General features: G+C 40.4%; 1 protein-coding gene across 3 annotated transcripts in view; it reads right to left on the bottom strand.

The window, feature by feature from the left end:
- Positions 1-22323, bottom strand: part of PARVA (parvin alpha) — a 69047-nt gene extending 46724 nt beyond the window's left edge. Inside the window, exons 1-2 of one of the 3 annotated variants that reach the window (XM_042785463.1) lie at positions 22280-22323; positions 21389-21604 (exon numbers count right to left, since the gene is read on the bottom strand). In XM_042785463.1, coding sequence (XP_042641397.1) covers positions 21389-21524 — 136 coding nt within the window. In that variant the 5' untranslated portion in view covers positions 21525-21604; positions 22280-22323. Of the gene's footprint in view, positions 1-21388; positions 21605-21764; positions 21958-21986; positions 21994-22279 lie in introns of those variants that run through there. The other 2 variants (XM_042785464.1, XM_042785462.1) reach the window with 2 other exon arrangements.
- Between the last annotated feature and the right edge of the window lie 5178 nt (positions 22324-27501).

Genomic DNA, 27501 nt, shown 5'->3' with positions numbered 1-27501 from the left:
CCCCTTCAAGGAAAAGGCAAAAAAATTCTCCGATTTATCAAGAGATTTTCTGGGTGTAACTTTTCCAAAACAAATTTAGCTTTTAAGTACGAGATGTTGGAGTACAATGTGCAAACAAGACATGCCTTAGTGGATATTTTACTGGAAAAGCATCGTGTTTTCTGGTGTACTAACTTGAAGTCCCTTTCCTCATACTAAAGCTAATACTAGGATTTGGAAAACAGAAATAATTTGATCAACAAGGAGTCTTCTGCTGAAACTTCCTGTATGTTAATGATAACATCAGTTACATAAGTGTCTGTCAATTGTATTGCACCTCTGAGAAGAATCATTCTTATTTTAAATTTATTTTTCAGCTAACTTGACTGAGAGGTCATGGTAGTAAGCACTGAGTGCACTGTAAGCAACTACTGGATTCTAATTAAGAGCATTCCACAAGAATAATACTAACATGTGCTGAGTGATAAGCGTATATGCACTAACACTGTTCTGTAAAGCCTTAAATTACACACTTCAGTGCGCTAGATTTAAATCCTTGAAGACATTGGCACCAATTGCTGGGATTACAATTTTCAATTAAACCTAGAACTAAATTACTGGATTTCAAACCATTTCTTTAAACCACACCTGTCTGCTAAGCCTTTCACCACATTCACACTTAATAACCCTTAACATTTTTCACATACAAAGCTCAAACGGTCTTTCACATTTAATCCTTGTCACTGCTTAATTTCACATATCTGGAAACTGAGGCACACAATAATTAAATATCCAAACCTAATGCAGGAACCTGTGCCACAGCCAGTGCTTTTGAGAGGGGTGATTGCACCTTGTTCCCGAATTTGTTGCTCATTCTCACTCCCACATGATCATCAACTCTTGCACAAGCATTCACATGGCTTTTTGATAAATTACATCAGGAAAAGCTTCAGATTAAAACTAACCAACCAGTCAGCAAAAAAAGGTTAAAATTAACCTATGTCAGTTCCTGATCCCATTCATTCCACCGCCACACAAAGGCTTGAATTGGCTCAAGGGAAGCGATACCCCAGGTGTTATGATCAGAGTGAGACTCCATCTTTCAGACAGCTTGTAGGACTAATGAAACTACGGCATTAATGCTGTAACTTTCTAAAATCCTGCTGTGCATATGAAATCATGCACACTCAGGAGCACATGATCATTCAGCAGAGGTGAACCGGTAATGCACACTCAAAAAACAATATTCCAGAAAATAAACCAACATTAAGGGATGGGTCTTTGGAAAGCTCATGGTAAAACTGAGAAACTCCTTATGTAGCGCACTGAATGTACCAAAAACTTCACATGATCAGAGGCCAAATGGGAAAATTCACCCAAGAAAATACTTGGAGACAGGTTCAGTAAACATACATAAAAAGAGTTGGCAATGACAAGTTGTTGGAGGCTGACAGAGCATTCTGAAAAGCCATCATATGTCTCATACTTGTCTACAGCTGTACATCTCTGGCCAGGAAGTACTCAGCTGTTCGGGTCTTTGCTTGCCTGTTTTTAAGTTAACTAGCAGATATAAAAGAGGCAGTTGCTATTTATAAAAAAATGCTTAGTAAGTGAAATATTAAATTGACAAAAGAAATTAAAACCTAACATTCCTATTTAGATGGTAAACATCAGAAAAGTGACAAATAAGTATACCCACTGGTGTAATTCAGCTTTTCTTTCAAGACTTGAAATGGTAATATTTCTCTGGTGCCTTTAGATGGCCTTCTCCAATGAAACACCCAGAGGAAATATTTACCTTTTGGGGGCAAAGGGAATAGGAATTGCACCCTGGTCCATGCATGTAAATTAATACAGCTGAGTCTGCAGCCATTATTTAGGAGGCGTGCACTAGGTAGGCACATTTCAGGTTGGGATATTTGGAGCCAAACAGTAGATTTGACAATAGAATGTTACTGAGTCAGTGAAGCAAAATTCTCTAGCTGGCTTTAAAAACCTCAGCCATGTTTCCATCTAGTTGAAGAAAAAAGAAAGAAGGGGAAAAAAAAAAGAAAACAAAAACATATAAATTCTTTCCTCCTGCTCCAGGACTATTGTCTATTTGAAAAAGTAGTTAATTGCTCTTCTAAATAATGTTAAGCTTACTCAGAGTAAATCTCACCAAGAAACATTTGGCCAACTTCATATGAATTTCATATGGCAATATTCTCAAATTTTCTTAAAACCTCATGCCCATACTCTTGGCCAAGCCACAGTTGAAGAGCTGCATGGATGCTATGCATGGTGGAAAAGCAGTGGAGATGCAGGGGAGAGCTTTGCACGTGCACTTTCCCACCTGGAGTACTGTGCCCAGTTCTGGGCTCTCCTGCGCAAGGGACATATGGAGCTACAGAAGAGAGTCCGGTGAAGGGCCACAAAGATGATTCATGGCCTGGAGCATCTCTCATGAGGAGAGGCTGAGAGAGATGGTACTGGTTAGCCTAGAGAAGAGAAGTCTCAGGGGGATCTCATCAATGTGCACAAATATCTGAAGGGAGGCTCTAAAAAAGGCAGAGCTAAACTCTTTTCAGTGGTGCCCAGTGACAGGATCAGAGATAATGGGTACAAAACAAAACACAGGAGGTTCCGTCTGAACATCAGGAAGAATATTGTTACTCTGAGGGTGACTGAGCACTGGTACAGGGTGCCCAGAGAGGTTGTAGAGTCTCCATCCTTGGAGATACTTAAAAGCCATCTGGACACGCTGGCTGTAGGTGGCCCTACTTGGGCAGGGGGGTTGGACCAGAGTACCTCCAGAGGTCCCTTCCAACCTCAGCCATTCTGCAATTCTGTGACTCTAAGCACACAGTGATCTTTGTAGCTCAGCAATGACACTGTCACGAGCAATTCAGAATGGATGAAGACACACCATCTACTTCACATCACACTGCCTGTATGAACACAAAGTCCAAAGGCTCTGGTACACACAGTGATTCTCCAACTCAGAAATGCTCAGAAGGTTCAACTGTTGGCACAAATTGGAGAACAGGACTCTCACTGCAAGAGCACAGAACTGAACAAAGAATCCACCAGGCCATGCATGCCCTCAACCACTCTTTACACACACACGCATCAAGTAAAATAGCTCACATTAGGGAAATCTAAGCCACGTGCATACACAAGAACACCTCATTCTTTTCTTGAATTCCTACAAAGAGTTAGATTAATTTAGTACCCTGGTATAAAGCAGTATTGCACAAATATGCTCTGGGCATAGGATCTGTTAGAAATCAAAACTATTAAGAATTGTCTTTTCTCTTATCAGGTGTTTGATATATTTCAATAAATATATCAAAATCCTTGTACACACCAGGAATTAAGTGACCTGTGTACTCTGAGAGGCAACTGTGAAGCTAACACATACCACTTCTGAATAAAGAAGTGATCCTCTCCTTTTCTGAAGACTCACATTACAAAAGTGGGTGATTGTTTTCTGGAGATAAAATCCCTGAAACTGCACATTCTAGCCCATACTCTGTAGTAACTGCTTTGAAGCAAAAATAAAAACTCTTGGGTTGCTGCTTCTTCTGCAAAGGTTTCAATGACAGTAACAACGTATGCTAACACTTTTAAAGCCTGATGAACTAAAAGACAAGGAGGACTCCACTAAATGTAAAATCCTCTACAGTGCCTGGATGAAACAACTGAAGAAAACTGCTTCAGCTGATTGTATTGTCTCTAGGTCTTGGCATTCATTACTTAAGTTCAGTGGAAACTGTTCAGCCTTGAAGTAGACTGACTCAGGTACTTTAACTTCCAATTTCCTGCAAACGATCCATTAGTTTTTGCCAAGTTTCATATTGCACATTACTTCCACGTAAAAGGCAGCTCCCAAACTCTTCTGATTCCAACAGTGTTTTTTGTGAGAGTTTAATGAAAGTAGAATTTGTACTCATGCCCTTACGAACCTGAACATGATCCCCACCTGAAGATGTGACACACTTATCAAAGGTAAATTAATGACTTTGGTTTTAAATGTTCTTTTAAAATGAACTTGCTGGGACAAATCTGACTGGGCTATACTATACTCTCCACAGGAGTCAGTGGGCATTTACCAGAGAACATAAGCTAGGTTTAGATGTGCAGTGTTAAATTTTATCTGACAAGGAAGGTAAAAAAAAAAAATTTCATACTACCTACACTTCTCCCAAAAGTGCACTACCGTCTCCTATACTTCTCTGGGTTTACAACAGTTGAAGCGAGCCACTTGATAAGTGCTAATTCCGTCATTTGCAACTACAATTGTTTTTAAATTTACCATTCCCTTCAAATATTTTGTCACCAAGTGGTATCCGAAATATGTCAGTAACTCAAAATGGAAAATAACTGTGGTATCTCCAACGCCACCATTTGGTAACTGTAGATAAATGTGGTCTAGTAAACGGTGACTAGTAAAATTCTTCTTCATCATCCCCAGGATATAAGTATTTAAAAATGAGAAAAGAGATGAAAGCATCAACATACATACACGTGAATACAGCTTTCAAAGCACTTGGTAGGATTGCAAAACCGTATGTGCTCCCATTCAGCTGACACAGTAGAAAAGCTTTTCCCCCTAAAATTAAACTTTTCTAATTCATACACCTTGCAGAGTATAGGGCTGGAGTCTTGTCTTTATCTATGCTGTAGGAATGCTATAGTAAGCAGCAGCACAGATTTCCTCACCTCAGCCTATCAAATCTCAATCTACACAAGGCAATCATAAACAGGATGCAGAATTTTCATGTTCATTCTGTTCCCTAGCCCACTCTCCTAGGACTGTCACCGAACACAGATTATTAACCGACATTTGCAAGATACTCTACTCTTTGTAAGAACTGACCCAATCTCATCCAAATAATTTTACTTAAGTGATACAACTGTCAAATGGTAGTGTTTTTTTTTGCCATTATGGGAAAGTTTAGATGAAACAAACTATGCAAGATGGTCTAGTAGCAAAGTTTTACAAAATAGAAGCTAGCTCCAGAATGTTTTGAAAGGCTTGTTTTTAAGTGTTTAAAAATACATTGTGTTAGACTAACAGGGAATTAGACATTGTGGGAACTTAAGTAGCTATTTAGACACCTAGATCCGGTATGTGTTTGGGTGTCCAAAAGACACCTACCAGCTCTACAGGTGCCTACATCTCAGCTGGTGAAGTCTACCAGATATCTAATTCCCTACTGCTGGACATGAACACAAACATAAACCTGATTTTAAAAGCAGGTGCTTATTTCTCAGCCTCCTTTCCCAAGCTAGACTTCACACAAGTATTTCCACTGTAAAGAAGATATGCAAAGATGACAGATCAAATGCATAATACTTATTACCTACTGTAGAGGTTTACCTTACTTTCTGCACAAGCAATGTGTCACTTGATGTTCCATGGCAATGCTAAGTTTGCCTTATTTTCTTGGTGCATAAGTTATTATTCTCCACTTCAGAAAGAACTCTTTCCTACCTTGCTGAAACCACTAGGAAGTATCCCCAAAGACTGGTTAAATGTTCAGACAATTAGCATAAACCTAGACCATTTCTTTCCTTTTTTTAATGGACTCTAATTTCCCCATTTTTTAAAATGTGTTATTTCTTGCAGCTACATTTAAGGTTCAGTCTGACAGATCTGCTTCACTCTTTCTACTACATTTCCAAGTCTTAACATAGTATGTGCCTGATTTAGTCCTTAAGCTCTGCACACTGACTTGATCTATGCATGCACCTCTTTGAGCACATGAATAGTTTCTTGACTTGTCTACTTGACTTGTCTACTTGCATGCTTATTGTTAAGTGAGGAATTAAGTGGTTTGTCAGACTGATCCCAAGTGCTTAGCATCTGAACAGCATGAATTTTTACCCAGTTGACTACGAAAACCTTTCCCAGAGCTTCATTTCTCTATCCATGCTAACTGCCTACATACAACCCCACTTTCCTGACAAAAGAATAAAATTTACAGACATTCTTATCTCTCTGGGATTTATTACTGAAACTGGAGACCAATGGTTTGAACGGGGAATCAAATAAAGCAGAGCTGGCATACTAGTCATCTAGGGGTTAAGCTAATTTGTTAGTGCCCTTGCTGTTTCTTGCCGTCAGCCACTATGCATCCACTCTTTAAATTCTGAAAAGAACACTGACCTTTAATCTGTGGTATTAGTTCCTTTGACAAAATGGAAGATTATGACTTTTTCCCACAAGCCTTCATGCGAAGCTTAGCCAGCTTCCATCTGGTCTGGCTAATTAAATGTAAGTTAACATTAAGTTAAGAGCCAGCTCCAGCCCACAGACCTTCTATTCTGCAACTGCAGATTTATTAATTGGCCAAACTATCTGAGTATTTAATTCCAATTTTTGATTACTTCTCTTTTCTTCATTCTCTCATGGAAACAGGGAAATGTTTTTGAAGACATATTTGCATAATTTCAGCTCAGAAACACAAAACATTAAGACATGCTAATAAGATTCTGAGCAGCCATAAAATTGTCAGATTTTTTTTCTTCTGTATTTGACATGTTAATAAAGTACCATCATAACAGTGTAAACGATCTGCCTATTATGCACAAGATCTGGAGTCACTGGAGCTGTACACTTTTAAGCTGGCTGTGACCCACAATCTGGCCCTATATGTACAGCCAGTTGTTGTATTCCTTATTCAGTCAAAACTTTCTTTGACCTTAATGGGCGTTCTGTCTGAATGAAGAACAAATGGATTAGATCTAATATGGGGAGTTACTAATTGCAATCATGCCCACAGTTAACTTTTGATAAAATTAATTTGTAAAACTGAAAATAAAGAGAATCTACTAAGTCAAAATGATGCTTTGCACTATTTTATTTTTAATATTAACTCTACATAGCTCTTGTACCTAATCTGTTTTGCTGTCTTTAACATTAAATGTTAGAGAGGAAAACTATAAGCTTCAAGACTTTTAAAATAAATAATGTGGCAAAATTAATTTATGAATTTGTTTTAACACCTGGCATTTACTTTGAGAAAGATTGTTATTAAGTAAAACAGCTTAAATCTCTTAACCAAATCCTTCTTTGAGATAGAGGCAAACATCAAATATATGAAGAAACAGCATTTCTTAATGTATCTAGGGTAAAGCCAGCTGCAACAAGTAAAATTTAAAAATGCAAAACTGAGGAAACTTCTGCCTAGTTCACACAAACAAAAAAATTAAACACTGGATGAACCATTGTTAAACAAAAATCCCAACCAAACAAGCAAAACCCAAACTAAAAAATCCAGTTAAAAGTTTGGTTTCATATAAAAAACTAAACCATGTCAAGACATGCAACAGAGAGTTAAAAAAACAACAGAAACTGTGAATGGCACAAAGCACTATGTAATGTAGCAAGACTACACAGTGAAATTTGGAGACCACTGCTCATTTCTACTTCCTACCTTGCAGAAGATCACATGAATAAACCAACTCAATTCACCTTTTTCTGCCTCAGTTGCCCCAGGCAGATGGTACGGATAGAACATTTATCCTTCTCTGCCCTCAGTCAAAAATTTTCAGGTGTTTAAAAATGCTCAATGAGGATGTTCTAAGGGCAGACTGTTAGAAGTTATGATTATGTTGGAAATAGAAATGGACGTGTAATTCACTTCTAAGAGACTCTGAAAAGTGCTGTTGTTACAGAGTGCACGACCAACAACAGACAGAAAGCATTTTTGATTAAGTTTGGTTATATATGGGATTTTATCAACTTATTCTGTTCACCCCTCTACCCATTAGGTTTTTATCAAGCAGGTCATTAAAACTTTTCTCACGAATCTTTGAATCTCTGTTTTATCCTCTTCCTAGCCTACTTTACATTTCTGCTCTTACCGTACACATCAACTCTGTCTTCTCTGTAGCTTACCCTGGGAATGCTGTTCTGCACATAGAGTTGTTACCTTTTACTCAGACAAAAGCAATTTGGCTCAAAAATTAAATATGAGATGCAAAATGCAATCTAAATATACTAGTCCTACTTTAAGACCAGACACAGTCTTCTTCCAAAGATCCATTAAGATTCAGTTCATATTCAAAATACCAGACCTGCAATACAGGGAAATGCTGAGCTCCATTCTGACACACTTCTAGCTGATTCCTGCGAACCAGTTCCTGGCACTCGGCTCACGCCAGCTTTCCTCGTGAACTGGAGCCACCTTGTGCCCTACAGAGCACCTGCACCCTGCTGTCCGCTTCGGAAAATTCCTATTTACAAAACACTCTGGCATTCTGTGCATGAGACAACTCCTAAAAAATATGTATTTGAGTCTATATAATTTTTTTCGTTTGTAACTGTTTCAACTCAGTTAAACATGATTCATTTGTGAGTAACAATTTCAAGTCAGTTAAATGTGAACAAGATAATAAAGATGCAAATCAACTGGATGTTGACTATTTTTTCCAATTGAATCCACAACTGCAATGAGTTTTTAGGAAGTATGAAAGACACTAAGTCACTTTGAACATTTGTGGTATAATGAGGGCCACCACCACTATTTTCCTCTTTATTATCTGTTCTTACCTATAACTGAGAATTGTAACAAAGCTGTTACAAGAATCAGAGACCACAAGATGCTTTGATGCATGTTTTCTTTTGCAGTGAAAGAGTAAAGTCTCTTCCTCTACAGTAACGAATTTGCGTGCTCAGCAAACAGCCTTAAAATGTTTACAAGTACTACAGTTCAGATTTGGCCTCTAGCCATAAAATTCAAATGCAGCTTTGAAACATCCCCAAAAGTCAGTCTTGAATTTTTTAGTCTTGTTATAAAATAAGGATCAGATGCATCAAATAGATCTGGACATATTTCCACAGGCTACTGGGACAAACACTGATTCCAGGCCAAATCTATCATATTCATGTTCTCTTATTATAACATGATCAATATGAAATGTGTTGAGGGTATGACAGTACTGAGCCAATACATATTTTCTTTCCATCTCAAAGCAAGGGAAATTTTCTTTATTTCAAGTGAGGAGGACAGATGTGATCACACATTCTAGTAAAATTAATACACATCATTTAAACACAAGACCTGACATTTCTTCTTTAACCTGAAATCATAAGCCACAAAAAAAAAAAAATACAAATACACAAAAAAAATCCCCCCACAAAAAAAAAAAAAAAAACAAAACCAAAACAAAAAACACCCACCAAACAAACAAAAAAAAAAAACCACACCAAAACACAAAACCCAAACCCCTGAACTACATAGTTACAACAAAAACTGTTCTGGCCTTTTACCATTCTTCTTCTTCTTGCACTTTGACGACAAGTTAGGCGTATCATCTTTTGAATCCAGTACTGCAATACATTATACTGCATTTACTCTGAGCACTCTGACATTATCATTATCTTCTTTTGTGCCCGACAGCAACTGCAGCTCCTATAATGCCATTATTGTAATTAAGAACAATCTGAACCATTGACAGCATTGCCTCATTTGCTCTAGAATCCCCTGTGCATTAGTGTTCTTCTAAACCAATACTTCACTATTAATAGTTAGCTGCTTTAGAACCGCCTACAGTTAAAAGAAAAAAAATTATTAGGCCTCAGCCTAACTCGATGGCTGAAGAAGAAACTTGTTAAGAAAAAAATAAATGAAAGGCTGTACACTGGCAAACTGTTACGCTTTTCTTTACACACATTGAAAATGGATTCACACCCTGCCAACCTATTCAGGCCGTTACCCAGGTGAGGAAGCTTATTTTGGCTTGCTTCAAAAGGACCACCTGTACAGATACAAAAGAAAACATCTCTCTCTTCTCCCACTAAATGTACCCGAAGTACTTCTCTGTCTAAACTCTCCCTTTCATTAATCCAGCTCACAGTTGGATAAGTAGGGCACAGCAATTTAGACATTCTTGTCTGGGAAATTCTGACCTTAACATCCACCCTCGCTGCACACGTGCTCTCTAGGCTGCCTGTACCTCTGTCCATCTGTTTGCAAAGTATGACGCCTGCTTATTTGCTGAGCCAGGAAGGTGGTCCACCATAGCCCTGTGATTGCTTAACAGCCAAATCTACTGTCTGTAATTTCAGGGAAAGAATCAATCATGAGTTAAAGTGCAGGTACAACTGCCAGGACAGCACTGACACAGTAACATACACCTCTTAGAAGCTGGGGACAGAGAGCCCACGACCAGGCCATAAGAAGCAACTTACATTTTTCCCTCTGCAGTAAATGAGAAGCTGGTGTATTAAGTCCTAACACAAAAGAAATCAGCAGTCATTACCTGCACACTATCCGAAAAGAGCGATGTTGAAGTCTACCTATTGAACATCACTGGTAACGTGGAACTTTACATATTTTTTGTAGACATTAACACAGCAAAGCACTATTTGAAAATGACCAAAGAAACATAGCTAGTGGAAAAATCTGGTATGTCCAAAGGATAATACAGAAAAACATGTATGAAAAAAAATATTTCACAACTCCCTTTCTCTATCCTGTTTATAGCCCATTTAACTTCACCTGAACTGTTTGCTTGTGCACTGCTGAAGGCAACAAAGCCAAAAGGCCAGCTCTAATTACAGCACTTAAAAATTGTCTTACTGCATGCAAAGGCAGGCAAAAGAGATTCAAGTACTACAGGAGACTTCAGTATAAATACCAAAAATGTGGTAACAGATTTTTCTTCTTGTGAACACATATTCCATTAAAAAATTATTAACCCCATACTAAAGAAACATTCAGGAAATTATAATGTTTAAACTACATTTAGGATTTTTGATGCTTTCAAAGCTTTTGCAGTATGAAATTGTATTTTCATGTCTGGGAAATCTCTAATGGTCTGGAGGCGAACAGCTGCTCCTCATTCTACCATGTCCTTCAGTGTCTGCTCAGAGCTTCTGAAGAGGAGCAGTGGTCACTGACAATTGTTGCACCCTCTCTTCCAAGTGAATTGTCATAGGTTTCACTATGAATAAAGGTTAATCTCACCCACCACTACGCTTAGCAGAAATCAGAAGCCAAGCCAAAGTCATGGACTTAACCTTGACTACAACTACCAAGAATGACTAACAGAAATATATATTGCAGGTGTTTTCTTTTGCAAAAATAATTATTTAAGGAAAACGAGATCAGTAAGATATTAACTGTGGTACACTATTGTGGTGCTTAACACAAACATCAGTAAGAAGTCAGGAAGAGAAGTGCAAAGACTAAAAGCAGTATTACTAACTCATGATCAGTGTGCTCTCTTTAATTTTGTATTAAATACACATACATGATAAGAACATTTTATAGCACCACATGCAATTATTTCACAGGGACTACTATAGAACTGAAAGGAAAGTAGAACATTTGGGAGACTGTAGAGCGTTGTTACTTAGCCCTGTAATTCTGTAACACTTTGAGTAAGATCATGACTTGGTTGAACAGTGGCACAGTCTAGAGCCAGGTGCAGGATTCGGATGAACAGATGGTGGCTAATCTTTCTAATACAGCTCTGCCAAGACTACTCACTCTTGACCGGTCACATCTCTGTTTTTTTTTTTTCTGGCCCTTGGTTTTCTCTGGCCTGAGCACAGGTTGTCAAGGGGTAGTTGCATGGTAGGCTAAGGATTCACATAAGGCTGCTGATCTGATTTTGCTTTTGGTCCAAGACATCTTTTGTTTGTATTTAAGTCTGGTCACCAAAGTGAATTAACTCACTGGTGTACTCAACACGCATATACATACCCAATCCCAAGCAGGACAAGGGTATTCAAACCAAGTAATGTTATCTATTAATAAGTATTAGTGCACCAAACAGAAAATGTATGGCAACACATATAAAGAGCAAGGCTCAGAGTGCCTTGCTATGCAGTGCTCCAAGTACAGGTACACACTCGAAGCACAGGAAATACTACAAGCCACAGACAGCACAAGGAATACACAGTGAGCAAGCTAAGCCTCCAGCCCTATTCCAGCCCTGAATCTGGAAGAGCTGCAAGTGAAAATGTGAAGCACTGCAAAATATCCTGCCTTCTAGCTCATCCTCTCTCACAGAAAATGGCACCACACTGCTTCCAGCAGAGCACTGACTGCATCTAGTGCAGTGTTAACTGTCCTTTCAAGGGTCATCTCTTTTTGGTTTTATCTACAGTTTAGCTAAGAAAATAGTCTATCTTTAGGGATACAAGTCAACAGTAGTGTATATTTTAACTGGAACTGGTGTGGGGAGTAAAAGGAAGAGGACAGAAGCTGCAGATGGAAAAGCAACAATATTTTAGGTACACAACAACCACCACTTTTCTAAAGTTTCACTTCACAAAGAACTGTGCCCCTATAACTGCTAATTTCACCTTCAGCAAACATCAGTATTTGCTGAGAAAGACTGCAAAACTGTGGATTAATTTAACAGGAAGCACTCAATCTCAGATACAGTGAAGTAACAAAAGAACTAGACTGTCCTTATCTTAATCTTGGGGAGAAAGGCAGAGAGCCCAGTATTAAACTATACTATCTGCAGGAAGGGTGTGGTTTAATGGTTGAGGAAGGCATTAAAGAGTGAAAATAAAAAATAGGATATATCCCAGAGATTCTGTCCAAGGGAGATTCACAGAAGAACAGACCTGTACTGACAGGAAGCTGCCTTTAAGCTGAGAAGTTTCAGAAGATGTAGAACCACATAAACAGTAATCAAACCCTGTAAGAAATTTTCTCTTGGTCAGAGCCTTGGCCTCTTGGTCTTCTCTTACCTTCAAGGCAGATTCCTTAAATGTTAAGGAAAATGTTAAGAGTTCTAAAATTACAGATTCTCTTGACAGCATGCTCACTTTGTTGAGGATGAAAATGAGAACTTCATATTTACTCTCTTCTGCAGCTTCACGTCATTATATCCACATTGAAAACTGGATGCATGTTTTTATAAATCTGAAATCAGGGATAGGATACTTTAAATCTGAGGATGTAAAGAAAAAAATTAACATTGAAATAAAGGTACATCAGCCTGAGCTGGTCTCTAGCTGGTTATTTTAATTCTTTCCATGGCTCTGTTCTGTAATTTGGAAGCACTGGAGGCTCTTCAACTACTTGTTTAATGCTGATTTTACTTTACCACTTTAATCTTTTTTACCTTTCATCTATATAATTGCTATGCATCTAGCCAACTACAGCAGATAATGAAAAGCACTAAGAGTATGCTGTCACCATGCCTTCATCACACCTGGCCAGTCAGAGGTATGAGCTTGGTGGGCCAGACCCATCCACCTTCCCTCAATTGAGATCCCGAACCATCGGACACCTGAATCTTTAGATGATCTCCAGAGGTCCCTTCCAACCGTAAATATTCAGCAATTCTGCAACTCAGGCTTGTCAGTCCCTATGACAGCACAGTCCAGCTGGCAGCTTGTGGCCACCAACCCTTCTCCACAGATGGGGAACAGCTGCTGTAGCAACAAGCACTGCCAAACCCCCAAGCACCCTCATCCACGTCTGCTCACAGCATCCTAAAAAGCCCAGCAGTGACCACTGCCACCAAGGCAGCGCAAGGAGAGGCGGGGAGCAGCTGCTGCTGAAGAGAAGAGAGGAAGGAATGGACACAGCCTTCTGGGCAAACATCCTCCCTCCCCTGCCCTCCAGCCCTGTCCCTCCTCCCAGCCCAGCAGCACCTCAGAGAACAGCTGCTCCCTGCAGCCAGACCCCTCGCTCTGCTCCTCTTCACCACCCTCCTTCCTTTCACCCGTTCCCTGCATGCTTAGTTTTATCCTGCATGAAACCTACAGGCTCAGATGAAGAAACTGCTCAAATGGGAAAAACACAGGAAATAAAAGGCATACTTCTGTAGCAGCTGACTTGCTCACATAATGTAGGGCTGCTTTTGGAAGACAAATGCAAAGACAGAGTTCAATGGCTCTATGCCCACATGCAGGTAGTGAGAGAACAACAGTTCACTGGCTGTACGGGGTCACAACAGCAGATGAAAGCCCAGGGTCCTGGTCCCCTGCAGAAATGTATTCTTAACAATACAAACAGGGAAAGGCAAACCAACAGATTTGCTTCCCTTGGTATAAGCCTCCTAATAGCCATGGATTTCACCATTTCTAAATCTGAAATGTCTATTGATGGCCTACATTATTCACATGTGGGCCACTGCAGACTTTTTTTTTTTCCTTCCATCTGGAATCTACCCAGATCCAATTTTAGCCCCCCACCCCTTTTCAAAATTATTTCTGGCATCCTATAGCAGTAAGTTTCAGAACTTAATAATGCATAAAGGAAAAAAAAAAAAATCTGTGTCACTTTAGTTAGTTCAAAAGCAACTAGATGTACTTAACAATTGGGGATGCTCTTGTGGGAACTGGCAGGAGAGCCTGGCTCTGCGTCCTCTTCACACACATCCCCCCCCCAGCCTGCATGGGCCCTCCCGTGAGGCACCACCAGGGCTCCTTTCCCTCCTCTCTGGCAGAGAAGAGGTTGGCAGTGCTGTGTTTTGTGCCCATCTCAACACTGCCAGCACATCTTACATATCCCATGTTTTACAATCCTGTATGATCTAGCCCCCTGACATATATTTACACGTGCTAGAAAACATTCACATAAAGCAGGCATTGATACGCTCAGCTCTACGATGATAGGATACCTCAAGATACAGACTCAATAATCTGAGTGACAAAAATGCAGGTATCTGGGACTCACACGTTCCTACACGTTCCTGTAGATCAAACACATGGACCAAGCACAATTGGACTGGGCCCTACATGAATATTTGGTAAAAGCAGTGAATTTCTTAGATTAATTTTGGGATTATTTGTGACTTCTGAGATTCAGAAATGCATTCACTGGTAATACCTTTCTCTGAAGCAACCAGAGCCTGAGCCTACCACAAAAAAAAAAAAAAAAAAAAAAAAAAATAGTCTCTTGAAACGAAAAAAAGCACTAGATAAAATTCCAAATGAGATCATGAGTCCTAGCTAAACTGAAATGTCAGAAATAATGTTAAAATGCAGCTTACAGGAGAAAAAAAGCCAGAAAAATATGCAAGATAAAGAGCTCTAGGTTGCAAATTATTGCATGCAGGAGCTCTTCACAATCTTTGTGAGAGCACAGTGCCTAGCATAATAGTACCTGGCCCTTGATTTAGCCACATATAAACAATAACAGATGCTTAACAGTGACTTACAGGTAACAGCTGACAGTGCTGATTAGTTTCTGTTTATTGCAGAGCAGCACTTGTGGAAAGAGGAGGCAGAGGCAGGAAGGCAACAGCAGTTACTCCTTCACCCGCACAAACCCAGTGCAGCACGGCTTGACAGATGACAAAGAGCTTCAAGCACGTCGGAGCTGTCATGTACATATATGCCTGAGAGCTGCACCTGGAGAGCTAGTGCCATCCCAGCATAAGCAACAGCTGGGTGTTCCATCTACACTGACAGAAACAGCCCAGATGCAATTACCTTTCTCTCTACCAAACAATCCCTTCAACAGTCAGAACAGAGAGGCCTCCCCAGATATCCCCTGACAATTTGGATTCAAAGGATGGAAACAAAACCCCAGTGCTTCCTCTTGAGTAGTTTCTCTTCCTTTCATATACTGTAGATGTGCTCAGAAGGCTCACAGCAATGAAATGACAACTAAGCAGGTGAGTCCTCCCTCTGTTTTTCTATTTGCTTTCCACGTTCCTTTCACTTAAGAGAAGTATTTTATCAACTTAGCAGAACTTGCTCCAAGGCAATAATTATTTCAGTGGTGGTATTAACAGGTTTTGTGCAGTATCAGCCACGCAGCTGTCTGTGATGTGTCTGTGGCAGTACACCTGGGACATGGGGATATCTAACGCATATACAAGGTAAAGATTATAAGCACATTCAGTTGCTATGGACTAAGGTTGGAGGTAAAGCGCATTATGTCAGACATCAAAAACAGCTGTTCAGCTATTCTGATGGCACAAGAAGGCCCAGGGTTGATGTACTGATATGCTGCAGTAAAAGACAGAAATTCAAAAGTACTGATATAAGAATGATGATAAAGCCTTCCCCATGCCATTTCCTTTTCATAGAAAATACTGTAAGCTGTCTTCAAAGCACCAGTCTGAAATTAGCATTCAGTGGCCCATTTTCATCATTTGCACTACATATTAGCAAATACAATAGTAGGACATATATCAGTTCTTCTTTCAGCTTCATCTGCATTTTACATAGAGCATCAGGCGAGAGCAGTAGAAAAGAAAAAGCCTGCAAAACATTTAAGCTAGTCTAGAATCTCTCACATGAGAAACAGACGACCAAAACAAAAGTCTAGTAACATGAAAAAACAGTCCTTCGTGCCAGAAATGCATTACTCTACTCAAAAAGAAGTTGCAGAAACAGGTCCAAAGAAAATAATTCAAATATGTCAACTAAAATTCAGCAGAACACTTCTTGTATACCAAGAAATACATTTCTTTCGTAGTAAAATGCCTATAGCCAGACCAAGGCATGATCTCTCTGTCAGTGAGTCACACAGCAAGGCATTTTTGTCATGAATTCCAGAAAGACAAAAATTTTATTTAGAACACCTGAAAAGCTCTCATCAGCCTACATTTACTCTTAATTTGTATTTTTAATTTGTTCTAATTTCATATTAGTCTGTGAAATGCATGATGGTGACAAAGTAAACATGAATAAATTTAAGGTTATTATCAGGAAACAGCAGAATCTACAATATTTTAGACTGTTAACATACTCTTCCCTTAGGCATACGGAGAATATGGCCTACCATGACCTCACATACCAAAATTACATCAAAACAAGACATACAAAAGAAGAAATATCATAAGCCAAAGCTAGAAGAAAATTCATTCTTTCTCCTGCCCATCAACACCAAATAAACTAGGCAGAAGAGCAGCCAAATTACTGAAATTGATGTCATATCAATTGGAAAACCCACTAAGCCCGTACAATGAGCAGTAATTGCTCTCTACCAAATTCATGGGTCCAAGCTGCCTGTTTACCATCTGCTCCTACGCAATTTAAGCAATTCTGAACTTTGCTCTCTGTTTCCAAATGTGTCACAGATTTATTAGCATGTCAGGGGCCAATTCTTAAGATTCTCCACTAAGGTAAGCTATTAGGAGGAGTGAAATTTCTGTGTCTATAATTGCCAGGCCAGGAAAACTCAAGGACAATCACACATGACCTTACTGAACCCACAATGAAACATTCATAAGATAACACAACATGCACCCCTACATCTAAAAAAAAGAGGTAATTCTGTTCTCTCCTTGCACTTGTATGAACATATGTTTAGTACACAATGCAGACTACTATAAGGAATTTACATAAAATTTTAATTTGTGGTTGATTTTTGCAAATGTGATGAGCTCCACCATGCACCTTAACTCCTGACAGATATGGACTGGAATCCTCTAGTAGCATATATGGGGTGGCTCAGTCTTTCAATGCTTTCCAGGAATGAAAGGGATGAAATCTTACTATAAACGACAAGTAACTTTTGCATATGACAATTCGGTTGTGAACAAGTCATGAAATATTCTAGTATTATCTCACAATTTTATTAGATAAAAAGCTAATTAATCATTTGTAATTTTTGTTACCTTAACGGAATTTATATACTATTTAAAGATGCAGCTGCTCATGCTCTCACAGAAAAGACTAAAGTACCATGTTCTCATCCTTAAATTACACCAATGGCGATGAGATACTGTAAATGAAAACCAGTCTAAGACCCTATGTGATAGATGACAACTTAAGTAAATTTTACCTCCAAATTTCAGATTTTATGAAATATTCTCTAATAGTCAATGACAATGTATTTTCCAGATTAATATATGTCAATGTATGACTAATCTCTGCTTACATCATGTGTGATATATCAAGTAACAGTATCTTGGGTTACTCTCTCTGTTTTGGTCAACAACTTGTACTGTGATACGAGAGAATTCATTTCACTTGTCCAGACTATTCTCATCTCTAACATGGGTGGAATACTTACCACTGCCACGAACTTTGAAGCTTATAAGGAAAGGCTTGCTATATATTTTTATATATATTTAAACATGTAAGTTAATGTTATTACAGAAAATCCATTTTATGTTATATTATAACCTGCTTTTGCTACATCTGAAACCACACAGACTTTACTATCTTAATAAATAATCTGTATTACTCTTTACCATAATGTCACTTTAGATCCTAATGGATTTTCATTTGGTGGAGCATTTTGGCACTGGCTTTACTGTTGCAATATATAAAAAATACCATTTTGACAATGATCAAAATGCCTGATGATGGCATAAATACAAAAAACTTACGTATAAATTGTATAACATCTACAGCAGTTAACTACATAGGTAACACAGATAGTATTAAAATGTAATTAGTATACTTCCTACAACAGATAAAACATTTCTGCATTATTTAAAAACACTAATTCTTAGCCCTTGCAGTGTAGCAGCAGAACTTATACCAACAGAAAGATAGGGAAATCTTCAGTTGCCCCTTATTTACCATAAGCATAGCAAGTCCCACTGACTTTCCTGACCTATCACTAAGCTGTAAGACCCAGGTATGGTCTCAAGTTTTTGATTCCAGGTGTGTACCCTGAGCATGGTCTGGCTTAACACAGAGGGGCACACAGCAGAGGAACAAAACAGAGGTGTGTGTGCAGGAGCCCCTTGGTAGCCCCTGAAGGTGTGTGGCTGGAAAAAAGCCATGGTAGCTCTAGCCAGGCCTATAACCCTGTGATCACGAGAATGTGATGACAGAGGCATCTTCTGCATAGTCTACATTCATCTAAAAGAAGAATGCCTGTTGTGCTGCCCATACATTAAAGATAACAACAAATTGGAATAACCAGAATTGTTGCCTCATGAAGAAACACTGACATAGGTGAAATCCAGAACGTGCATTTATTCTACTGGAATATTAAAAACATACAGCACAAAACTAAGTAGGTAAAAGGGAAAATGAATACCCTCTACAGAAACAAACACAGTGTTATTTCTAAGGAGTTACTAACAGTTCATTGTATTTAGAGACCTTACATGATTAGAGACCAACATTCACAACAAAATGAGGTAGGTATCTATATCAGACTAACAAACTGGATTAGAAAATAGATCCTGATGTTCTACAAAAAAAGTATGAAGAAAGAGTAAAGCTGCCATTCAAGAGTACTTCGTTCTAGTTTACAAAAGTAGAAATTCTAAATATAGCCAGTACAAAAAACATTTTTTTTTTCAAATGCCTATGACTCATACTTGAACATTTTCTAATACAGTGTGTGTGTTAGCAGTTGAATAACCACGTGCACTCCTATGACTGAGATCTGTCTCTATACGAAACCTGACACTAGATAGATCAATTAAAGTAGGAAAAAAGTCAAAGAACTGAGTCTAGATGAACAAGCAATCTGACCTCCTATATGAAGTTCCTAGCTGAACTCCAAATACACTTGGAGCCCTACAAACTCTGGTAGCACAGCTTAAGATGGAGCCCATGTGTGTCATAGACAGCAAGAAGGTGGCTCATTAATAGTTTGCAAACCTGTATTTATTTCTAGTGGAGGAAAGATTAGGAAGCCTGAAAGGTCAGGCTTCACAGTAAGGATTTACCAGCTTTGAAGTAATCTGAATCTCCTAAAATCAAACAAAAAAAGGAACATGGCATAGTATCAATCTCACTCTATATGTGCTTCCACTAAAGAAATGTGACAAATACATGCAGAAGATAGAAGGACATTAAGGTGAATTTAATAAAGTACTTTTTCTTTCATCAGCAAATAACACTCACAAATTTTAAAAAAAAAAAAAATCTCCAAACCACTGTTATTTTCAAACAGACTTTAGAAAATTGGAAAACACAAAGAACAAGGACAACACTAATGCTGTTCCAAAATTTCAAAAGGGTATCAACATGATGAGATAATGAAATGGTCGGTACAAGTTTTAGTCAATACATTTAATACAAGAGGAGATATGATTTCACAGAATACATCTTTTTGTAAGATTGCAAGACTGTGGGAAAAAAGTAACTGCTGCCTCTAACAGTTTGCTGGAGATCTGAGACTTAACAATATCTGTCACTGAGGAAAACACCATTGTTTAATAATAATACCGAACATACGAAATCTACTACAAATAGGCTACATTAAAACTCTCTAAACATACCTACAGTATAGACTCATCACAGTAAATTGTTGCTAGTTCAATGCTGCTAGTATTCATGAATACTCTAACAGAATAAAATAAAAAAGTAGGTACCAAAAAGTTTGCCATTATTTACTAGTTCATCAACTTCTGGGCCACCTGTAATGACCAGAAAAAGCCAGATAATGTAATCACAATCGTGCAACATGCATTTTAATTGAAAAGAAAGACCATGCATCTCAGAAAGATGACATGATAGTTACAGAACGAGGGGCTGCACTCGCCAGAGTTGTACCATCCTCATCCGCAGCACTGGTGCTACTCTGAATACTGTGCCTGGTTTCATTACCCACGTATTCATCAGAAGCAAGGGTTTGCTGAGCACAATACTCTTCTTTACAGTTGCAAGCAGTGATGTTGCTTGAAAAACTGTTTTAAAGCAACGGTTACTTTGGGTCTAATTTCATTGTATTTAAATTAATATCAGCTGTGAAAGTGAACGGTGAGCGAGGTTAAATTCCAATTCTCTGTCTCATAGTTAAGCAAATTCTGTAGGGGGTGGATATTAATTCACATGTATGGACAAAGAATCAGACTGTACATGCTCAGTGTTCTTCAAAGGCCCACAGTCCTGAGGCAGAGGTTTTTTGCTTAGTACAAGAATAACGAAGTTAAGTTTTAAGCCGCTGAGGAACGATTATAAACATTAAGTCAGTCATGCGCATTACACGAGTTTCTCAGAGCAACGTGTATTGACGGCGCTGTACATCAATATAAAGCAACACGCTCCGAGTCGAAGAGGATCTGAGCATGAAGTTTCGGGGGTTTTGCACCGCGATTCGAAGGCCAGCACTCCCTCGAGGCAGCGCCCGGCCCCGGGACAAGCCGTAGGCCCTGACCGGCGGCCGGAGCCGCGTGAAGCGGCCGGGCCCACAGGCCGCCGCGGCCCTGCCCGGGCAGCGCTCCCCCTCCCCAGCCCGGGCACCCCCGGCCGGAGCCCAGCTGGGCTTCTCTCGTGGTGGTGGCGGTGGCGGGGTGCCTGCCGGCCGGCGCCCGCCCGCGTCCCCCGGCCGTGCGGCGCTGGCAGCGGGGCGCGTCGCCGCGGCCACCGCCCGCTCCGGCCGCGGGGACACGGTAGCGCGCTCCTCCCTCGCCGCCCGCCTGCCCACCCCACCCCGCGCGTCCTTCCCCAGTCAGCCCCTTCCTCCCGCTCCCCAGAGCCTCTTCCTCTCCCCCTGTCTCCTCCTCCCCGCCCCCTCCCGTCCCCCCCCCCATTTTAAGGTAACTCCCAGGAAACGTGCAAACCCGTAACTTTTACCTTCTTTGGCTTTTTTCCTCCTCGCCAGCGTGCCGCCGAGCTTGCCGAGGAAGGAGTCATCTTTCTTTCTGGACGGGGGGGACTTAGGAGTGGGGGACTTGGGAGAAGAAGGGGACTTCTGGGGAGAGGTTGCCATGATGGCCCAGCCGCCGGCGGCGCTCGGGGATGGAGGAGAGGGCTCCGAGGCCCCGATGCCGTGGGAGGCTGCTCCCGGCTCTGAACGGAAGCGGAATTATTTCAAGCATTTGAAGCAGCTCCTGCTCCGCTCTCCCGGCTCTCCCGCTCCTTCCCTCCCTCCCTCCCGCCCTCCCGGCGCCCGTCGGGGAGGGCCGGCTCCCGCCGCCGGCCCCCTCCTCAGCCCAGCGGCCGCCCCTACCTGCCCCTCTCCGGGGCTTCGCCCGTGAGCCCAGGGCCCTCCTTCTACCCGCCCGCGGGGTCTGCGCCCTCAGTGCTCTGGAAAAGGGCGTTTCACGCAGCCCGGGAAGGAGGAAAGCCGGCCGCGGCAGCCGGGCCGGGCCTCCGGGAGGGCCGCGGGTGCGGGGCCGCGCTCCGCTCCGCGCTGGGGCGGCTGCCTGAGGGGCAGGACAGGGCCGCGCACCTTTCCGCGGGAGCTGCCTCGGGTGGTTGGTCAAACACACCCATGTGGGTGACCACACGCACGAGAGCGCTAGTTAACACGGGGGTCAGAAGTTAAACGCGGGTGTGGACGGGCGGGACAGAGCTGACAGCTCAACTCATCCGTAACTAATCGTAAGTGGAGGCTCTGGAAAGACAGGGAGTCGTGGCTGCAGGCAGATGTTTTGCACCCTGTGGTCAGCACCGATAGAAAAGAACTAATGCAGTAGTAAAGTGTCACTAAATAGTTTTGTGCCAGTTAAAGTTCCAGCTTACATTTCAGTCTTGAGCACATTTTGCAGAGCAGCTCTTCTGCCTGTACGTTTCAGCGACGTCTGTGGTCGGAGGTGGTGGGCATCGTCATATCCCCTTCTACAAAAGAATCCAGTGATTGTAGTCAGACCAGTATAAAAGCCAGTGGGAAAGAAAGGTGACTGAGGATGATAGATTGCCTATACCAACCCTACTTTGATTTGCAGATGAATAGCTTAAGAGAGAAGTGTCTTTAAAACAGATAATTTGCTGTGACTGGTTCAGGAGGCACCCAGGACTGAAAGACCATTAATGTCATCTGGATGCACTACTTTCACTTACCACTTAATCACTCGATTAACAATTCAGGCAAAAAGCCACACACACTTCATGCAAATATCTAGCTATCCATTAGGCATAATAAGTGAAATGAAATTACCATGAGGATATTTCTAAATCAGCAAATAATTGTTGTGTTTTTACAAACCAGTAACATTGGTTAGCTGATGAAGGGTAGACATCAATGCATATTTGTTGCATGTAGTTAGTATATGCCCTGGAGAAAAACTTTATTTATCCATACTGCCATCAGTTAAAAGCAGGAACGAACCCAAGCCATTAGCACAATCTCCTTTCCTTACGTTTGCTCTCTGGCTTGTAGCACTGATCAGGCCTGCTGTCTCAGGGGCTGCTGTTTACAGACAGTCCAAATTTCACACATTATTCTCTTTTTACAGAAGTGCTACTCACACAGCGTATGGATTAGGAGATGAACAGTTTTGAATATTTTTTAAGAACGTAATAAAAGACTATTTCAAAAGAAGGAGAAATAAACACATCAAGCCATTTTTATACATATGTGAATCAGTGACATTTACAAACAGAGCAACAACTCAACTAAATCTCCATTTGGACCCAAATGACTATACATAGATGTCAACATAGGAATTTACGGGCATAGCAGGAGAGACAGCATTTTGGCAAGCACGAGTTTGCTTGCCTTTGTACCACTACATTTGTGTTAAAGACAGAAAGAACAAGCCAGATACCTCACAAACAGTAACGAGTGCCGGATTGTGCAGTACAGGAAACTCGGATTTCAACATGCCTTTGCCAAGTCTCACACAAAATAGCTGAAAAGACCTAGCATCTTTCTTTCCTATTTCACTACAGTCAGCATATGTAAATTAATGACAAATGCAATATTACTTATTTAATAGCCTCACGAGCTATGGGTGTTTCACTTCACAGGGAGAAAATAAATTTTAAATTAAACTTAATGTGTTTAAAATCAGCTTTATCGGATCTGGAAACACAAATATTGTGTGCTTTAAGTAATAAGACTAAAACAACAGACAGACTTAAGTTCATTGGGGTTTTTTTAATGGGTTTCTTTCAGAATTTATTTGCAGTTCTTTGGATATAACATTATTGCAATGTTTTTCCATTTACAATGTTTCTCCTCTGAGGATTGTTACAATTTTTTTCCCGTATCTTAAATTTAGGACTACACATATGCTAATTTTTTTTTCTTTTGATCTGGGAATATATATGGACATACGACCTTAAATTAATATTGCATTCAGCACAAAAAGCCTTACAGATATGCGTAAGGTTTAAGTTATGGCAGATACAGGAATGTTGATTTTAAATGCCTAGCTCTTACTTATACAGTATTTTAACCACAAATAAAAGCTGCAGAAATACAAATTCGGTGGGGATTTTTGTTTGGCTAGGTTTTAAATCTACTTAATATTTGATAAGTGAATACTTTCATGATCGTGCTCCGTGATCCCATGCACAGGACACAGTAGTCAGCAGGCTGCCGGTCAGGGTGGCCCCACTGCATCTGGCATATAGAAATCTGGAGCAGACCATGAGAGCTCTCACCATGCTCCCTGTCAGCGCCTTGTTCTTACAGATGAGCCAACCAGTAGCTCAAATTAATTGTATCCTGATCACATATATGCTTTTACCAGACAATAAAAGAAGGCTAAATCCACTTACTTCAAATAATTCTTATTCACCTGCATATCTGTCCATGCACACCTGGTGTTTATTTCTTTTACTACGGGACTCAGAATGATCACAAAGTCTTACTTTATGAATGAGGCAAAAGAAGTAGAAACCTAATATACCAACCACTGGCTAGGCTAGTAAGAAAGAGCACTGCGGCAGCCAAGCTGGTAAAGGCTGTGCAATAAATTATTCATTTGCCTTAGAGTTTTCTCCTAACATTTTGTTCCTAGGTGTATCTCTGCTCTAGTCTTCTGACTGTTTGATCATGTAAAGAACGGATGTGGAATTAGTGGAATTCTCAAAAATGTTCTATCGACTTCCTGCTATTGCTGTGATTGCCTACAGTAACACCCTTCACTGACTTCACAAGAACAGAACTTGACCAAAGTCTACCCTTTTATTTTTCTAAGTGCTTGCGGTTAGCCTTCTACTGACCTGCCAATTCTGCGTGGTTAACTGCTGAACATGCCCGCCCCACCCTGAGTAATAATGAGCACATTAAAAGAGCCTGCTTAGAAAAGAAGGCATTTCCATACAGGTTACTTTGTAGACGTTTAATGTCTATTTCTTGATTGGGGTTTTCCTAACAGTGCGCCAAAATACCTGGAGAAAAGAGCTCTGGCAGGACCTGGCACTTCTGCACGTGCCCATGAGCAAGACATGCCAGGCACTGGCTCCTCCAGTGCAGTAAGGATGGGGACGACAATGGCACCCCAGGAGCCTGGAAGGACGAGCTGCCTCCCGCCCTGTCCTGCAGAAGAGCGGTTTTGAATTCTACCGGGAAGCCCCATGCCTCTTCACGTGGCTGCAGGCAGTGGCCACCTCTGCACGGTGCTGGGCGAGGCAGTGCAGGGAGCAGGCTAAAGCACAGACATACCTGGCTGGCATTTATTTGTACATCCACATCTCTTATTCCATACCCATACAAGAAAGTTTATATATCCTAAAGGACTTCGCTGCATGTGATTTCAGACCCGCTAAGACAGTCCCAGGGTTGACTGACCATCTCAGTGTGGCTACGCTACAGCAGTACAAAGCATCAATATCAGGGGTAGAAGGGCTCCAGATTTTCATTGCCACCACCATCTAAAACTCACACTTGAGGATAAATTTGTTTCCAGATCACAAGATGAATTTAAGATTGAGCATATGCTTATGCCTGAATTCAAAACAGATATATGCTTTCTACTCAACTTATAACTTCCTTGGGATAAGAATCTTCTCTTTAAATAAATAATACAACAAATAATAAATTAACATACCTTCATAAAAGTATCAGAGCATTTCCAACCATGTTCTTTAAAAGTACAGTGTATTTTGGGTTGTACATCAAGAAGCGAAAGAGATAGACTAAGATGCAATGAGGAAAAATGTACGTGAAAGACAAAAGATAACATATATACAGCCACAGAGATTAATTATTGGGAAAGTTTCAAAGGAAAGAAAGTGGGTTTAAAACTTTTCAGTAAGATGAGAACATCATCCTGGTATTTAATGCTTCTGATAGCATGTTGTTCCATCATCAATTATTTATAAATACTGGGCCAAGTTTACTTGCTTTTACATCTGGCCTTCTTGAGATAGTTTTAGAAAAAAATCGATATTATTTTTTTCTTATTAAGCCTCACTTGTGCCTGTAGTTTTGTACATCTGTGTTACCTGAATATTCCAGCAAGTGCATTGCTGGCATGCAGGGTCTCTGTTCATAGTTCATTAGAATCAACAGAAGAAACCACAATTTGTTCATAAATATTAAGCAGAGAGATTTGGGTGAAATACAGAAAAAAACATACTCATCACGAAGTATTTGCTAGGATCTAGGTTCGTGAGATGTGGCTGCCATGAAGAATGCAGGGATAGTATTTGCATGCTAACATGGCAAACCAATCATGATAAACAATGCAAAAAATGTATGGTCCATGCAAAATGCAGCAGGGACAGCTTTAGATCTTAACAGTAGCAAAGTCTTAAAAGATGTGCACACTCTCCAATCTGCTGAGCCACATCCTGTTACTTGCTCAAGCAAGAAAGAAAACAGATTATATCTTTCTGGAAAGAGACTACTAAACTAAAGTGAAATTTTTAGTTGAAATCAGACATGCACTGGGCTAAAAAGAAAGCACTAGACCTCTAGGTTTGTTGCCTGTGCCCAGAGAAACCTGGACAAATACCCTAAAAATCAGTGAGGCGTTACTTTACCTTGGGGGCAATTGGATTGATCTTGAGTCAAATAATGGCTTACAAAATCATTTTCTGAACATCTTGTCCAATTGAGTTTCTTTAGACCTATGATCTTTTGAAGAGAAGACAGGGTGAGGTGGGTGGGTGTGTGGGTGCTGTGAATAGGAGGGGAATGCCTCAAATTACCTTGGTGAATTCCTACGGTGGTATTTCTACCCCCATCCTGCTCCTGGGTCAGCCGAGTCCCCCAGATTTTGACCAGCTGGGTGAGAAGTCAACATGGCTGTAAGGTTTTGAGCATGGTTAAAAATTTTACTTCCAATAAATCTTCCAATAAATCCAGCAGGCAGGTAATTCCTGTGCAGTCCTGAGAAATTATGTGTGGTATTATCAGAGGAGTAACCACCATGCCCATCTGCCTCTGAGGTACACAAGATGGAAGGGAAAGGGTGTGACAGTAAAAGAAAAACCTCAGTTCAAATATGCCAAAAATTACCTTGACCTCTGAAGAGAAGCAGCTGCCCACCTGTCCTCTGAAGAGAACCACCAATCAGTCCAGAGTCATTGAGCAACGGACAACGGTGCAGGCACTAACATAAGCCCAAATCTTGCTTATCCACTTCTCTCATATCAAGCAGCACACTGTCTTGCTCTGTAAGACTCTCCCACTGGTAGAAAGCAACAAAAAGAGATGACCTAATACAAGTAAAATTAGTGGAATTTGAAAATTGGCAATTAAGGTTTTGATCACCAATTCTTAGTGATCTATACAGTGACACTTTTCCTTCAAGTTTTCAAGGAGCTGTTATAATTCGTATGTCACGCCTAAGGAAAACAGGTGATGAATGTGAGGAACATAAGAACGTGAGGAAGTTGTTGATCTCATGGAGTTTGCAACTTCTTGTGTTACTGTCGAATTCCCTCGAACTTCAGAGTGTCATTCCTAAACTACAAAATGAATTTGTGAACTGCAAGACGGTATGATTTACTTTCCAGTATATGAATTAAGAAATTGATATATTTTTTTTACCTATAGATCTTTCCTA

Source organism: Tyto alba, unplaced genomic scaffold (assembly GCF_018691265.1).
Source record: "Tyto alba isolate M040663 unplaced genomic scaffold, T.alba_DEE_v4.0 Super-Scaffold_8, whole genome shotgun sequence".
NCBI lineage: Eukaryota > Metazoa > Chordata > Aves > Strigiformes > Tytonidae > Tyto > Tyto alba.
Note: the sequence above shows the minus strand (reverse complement) of the source record. Positions and strands in the feature narration are given on the sequence as shown.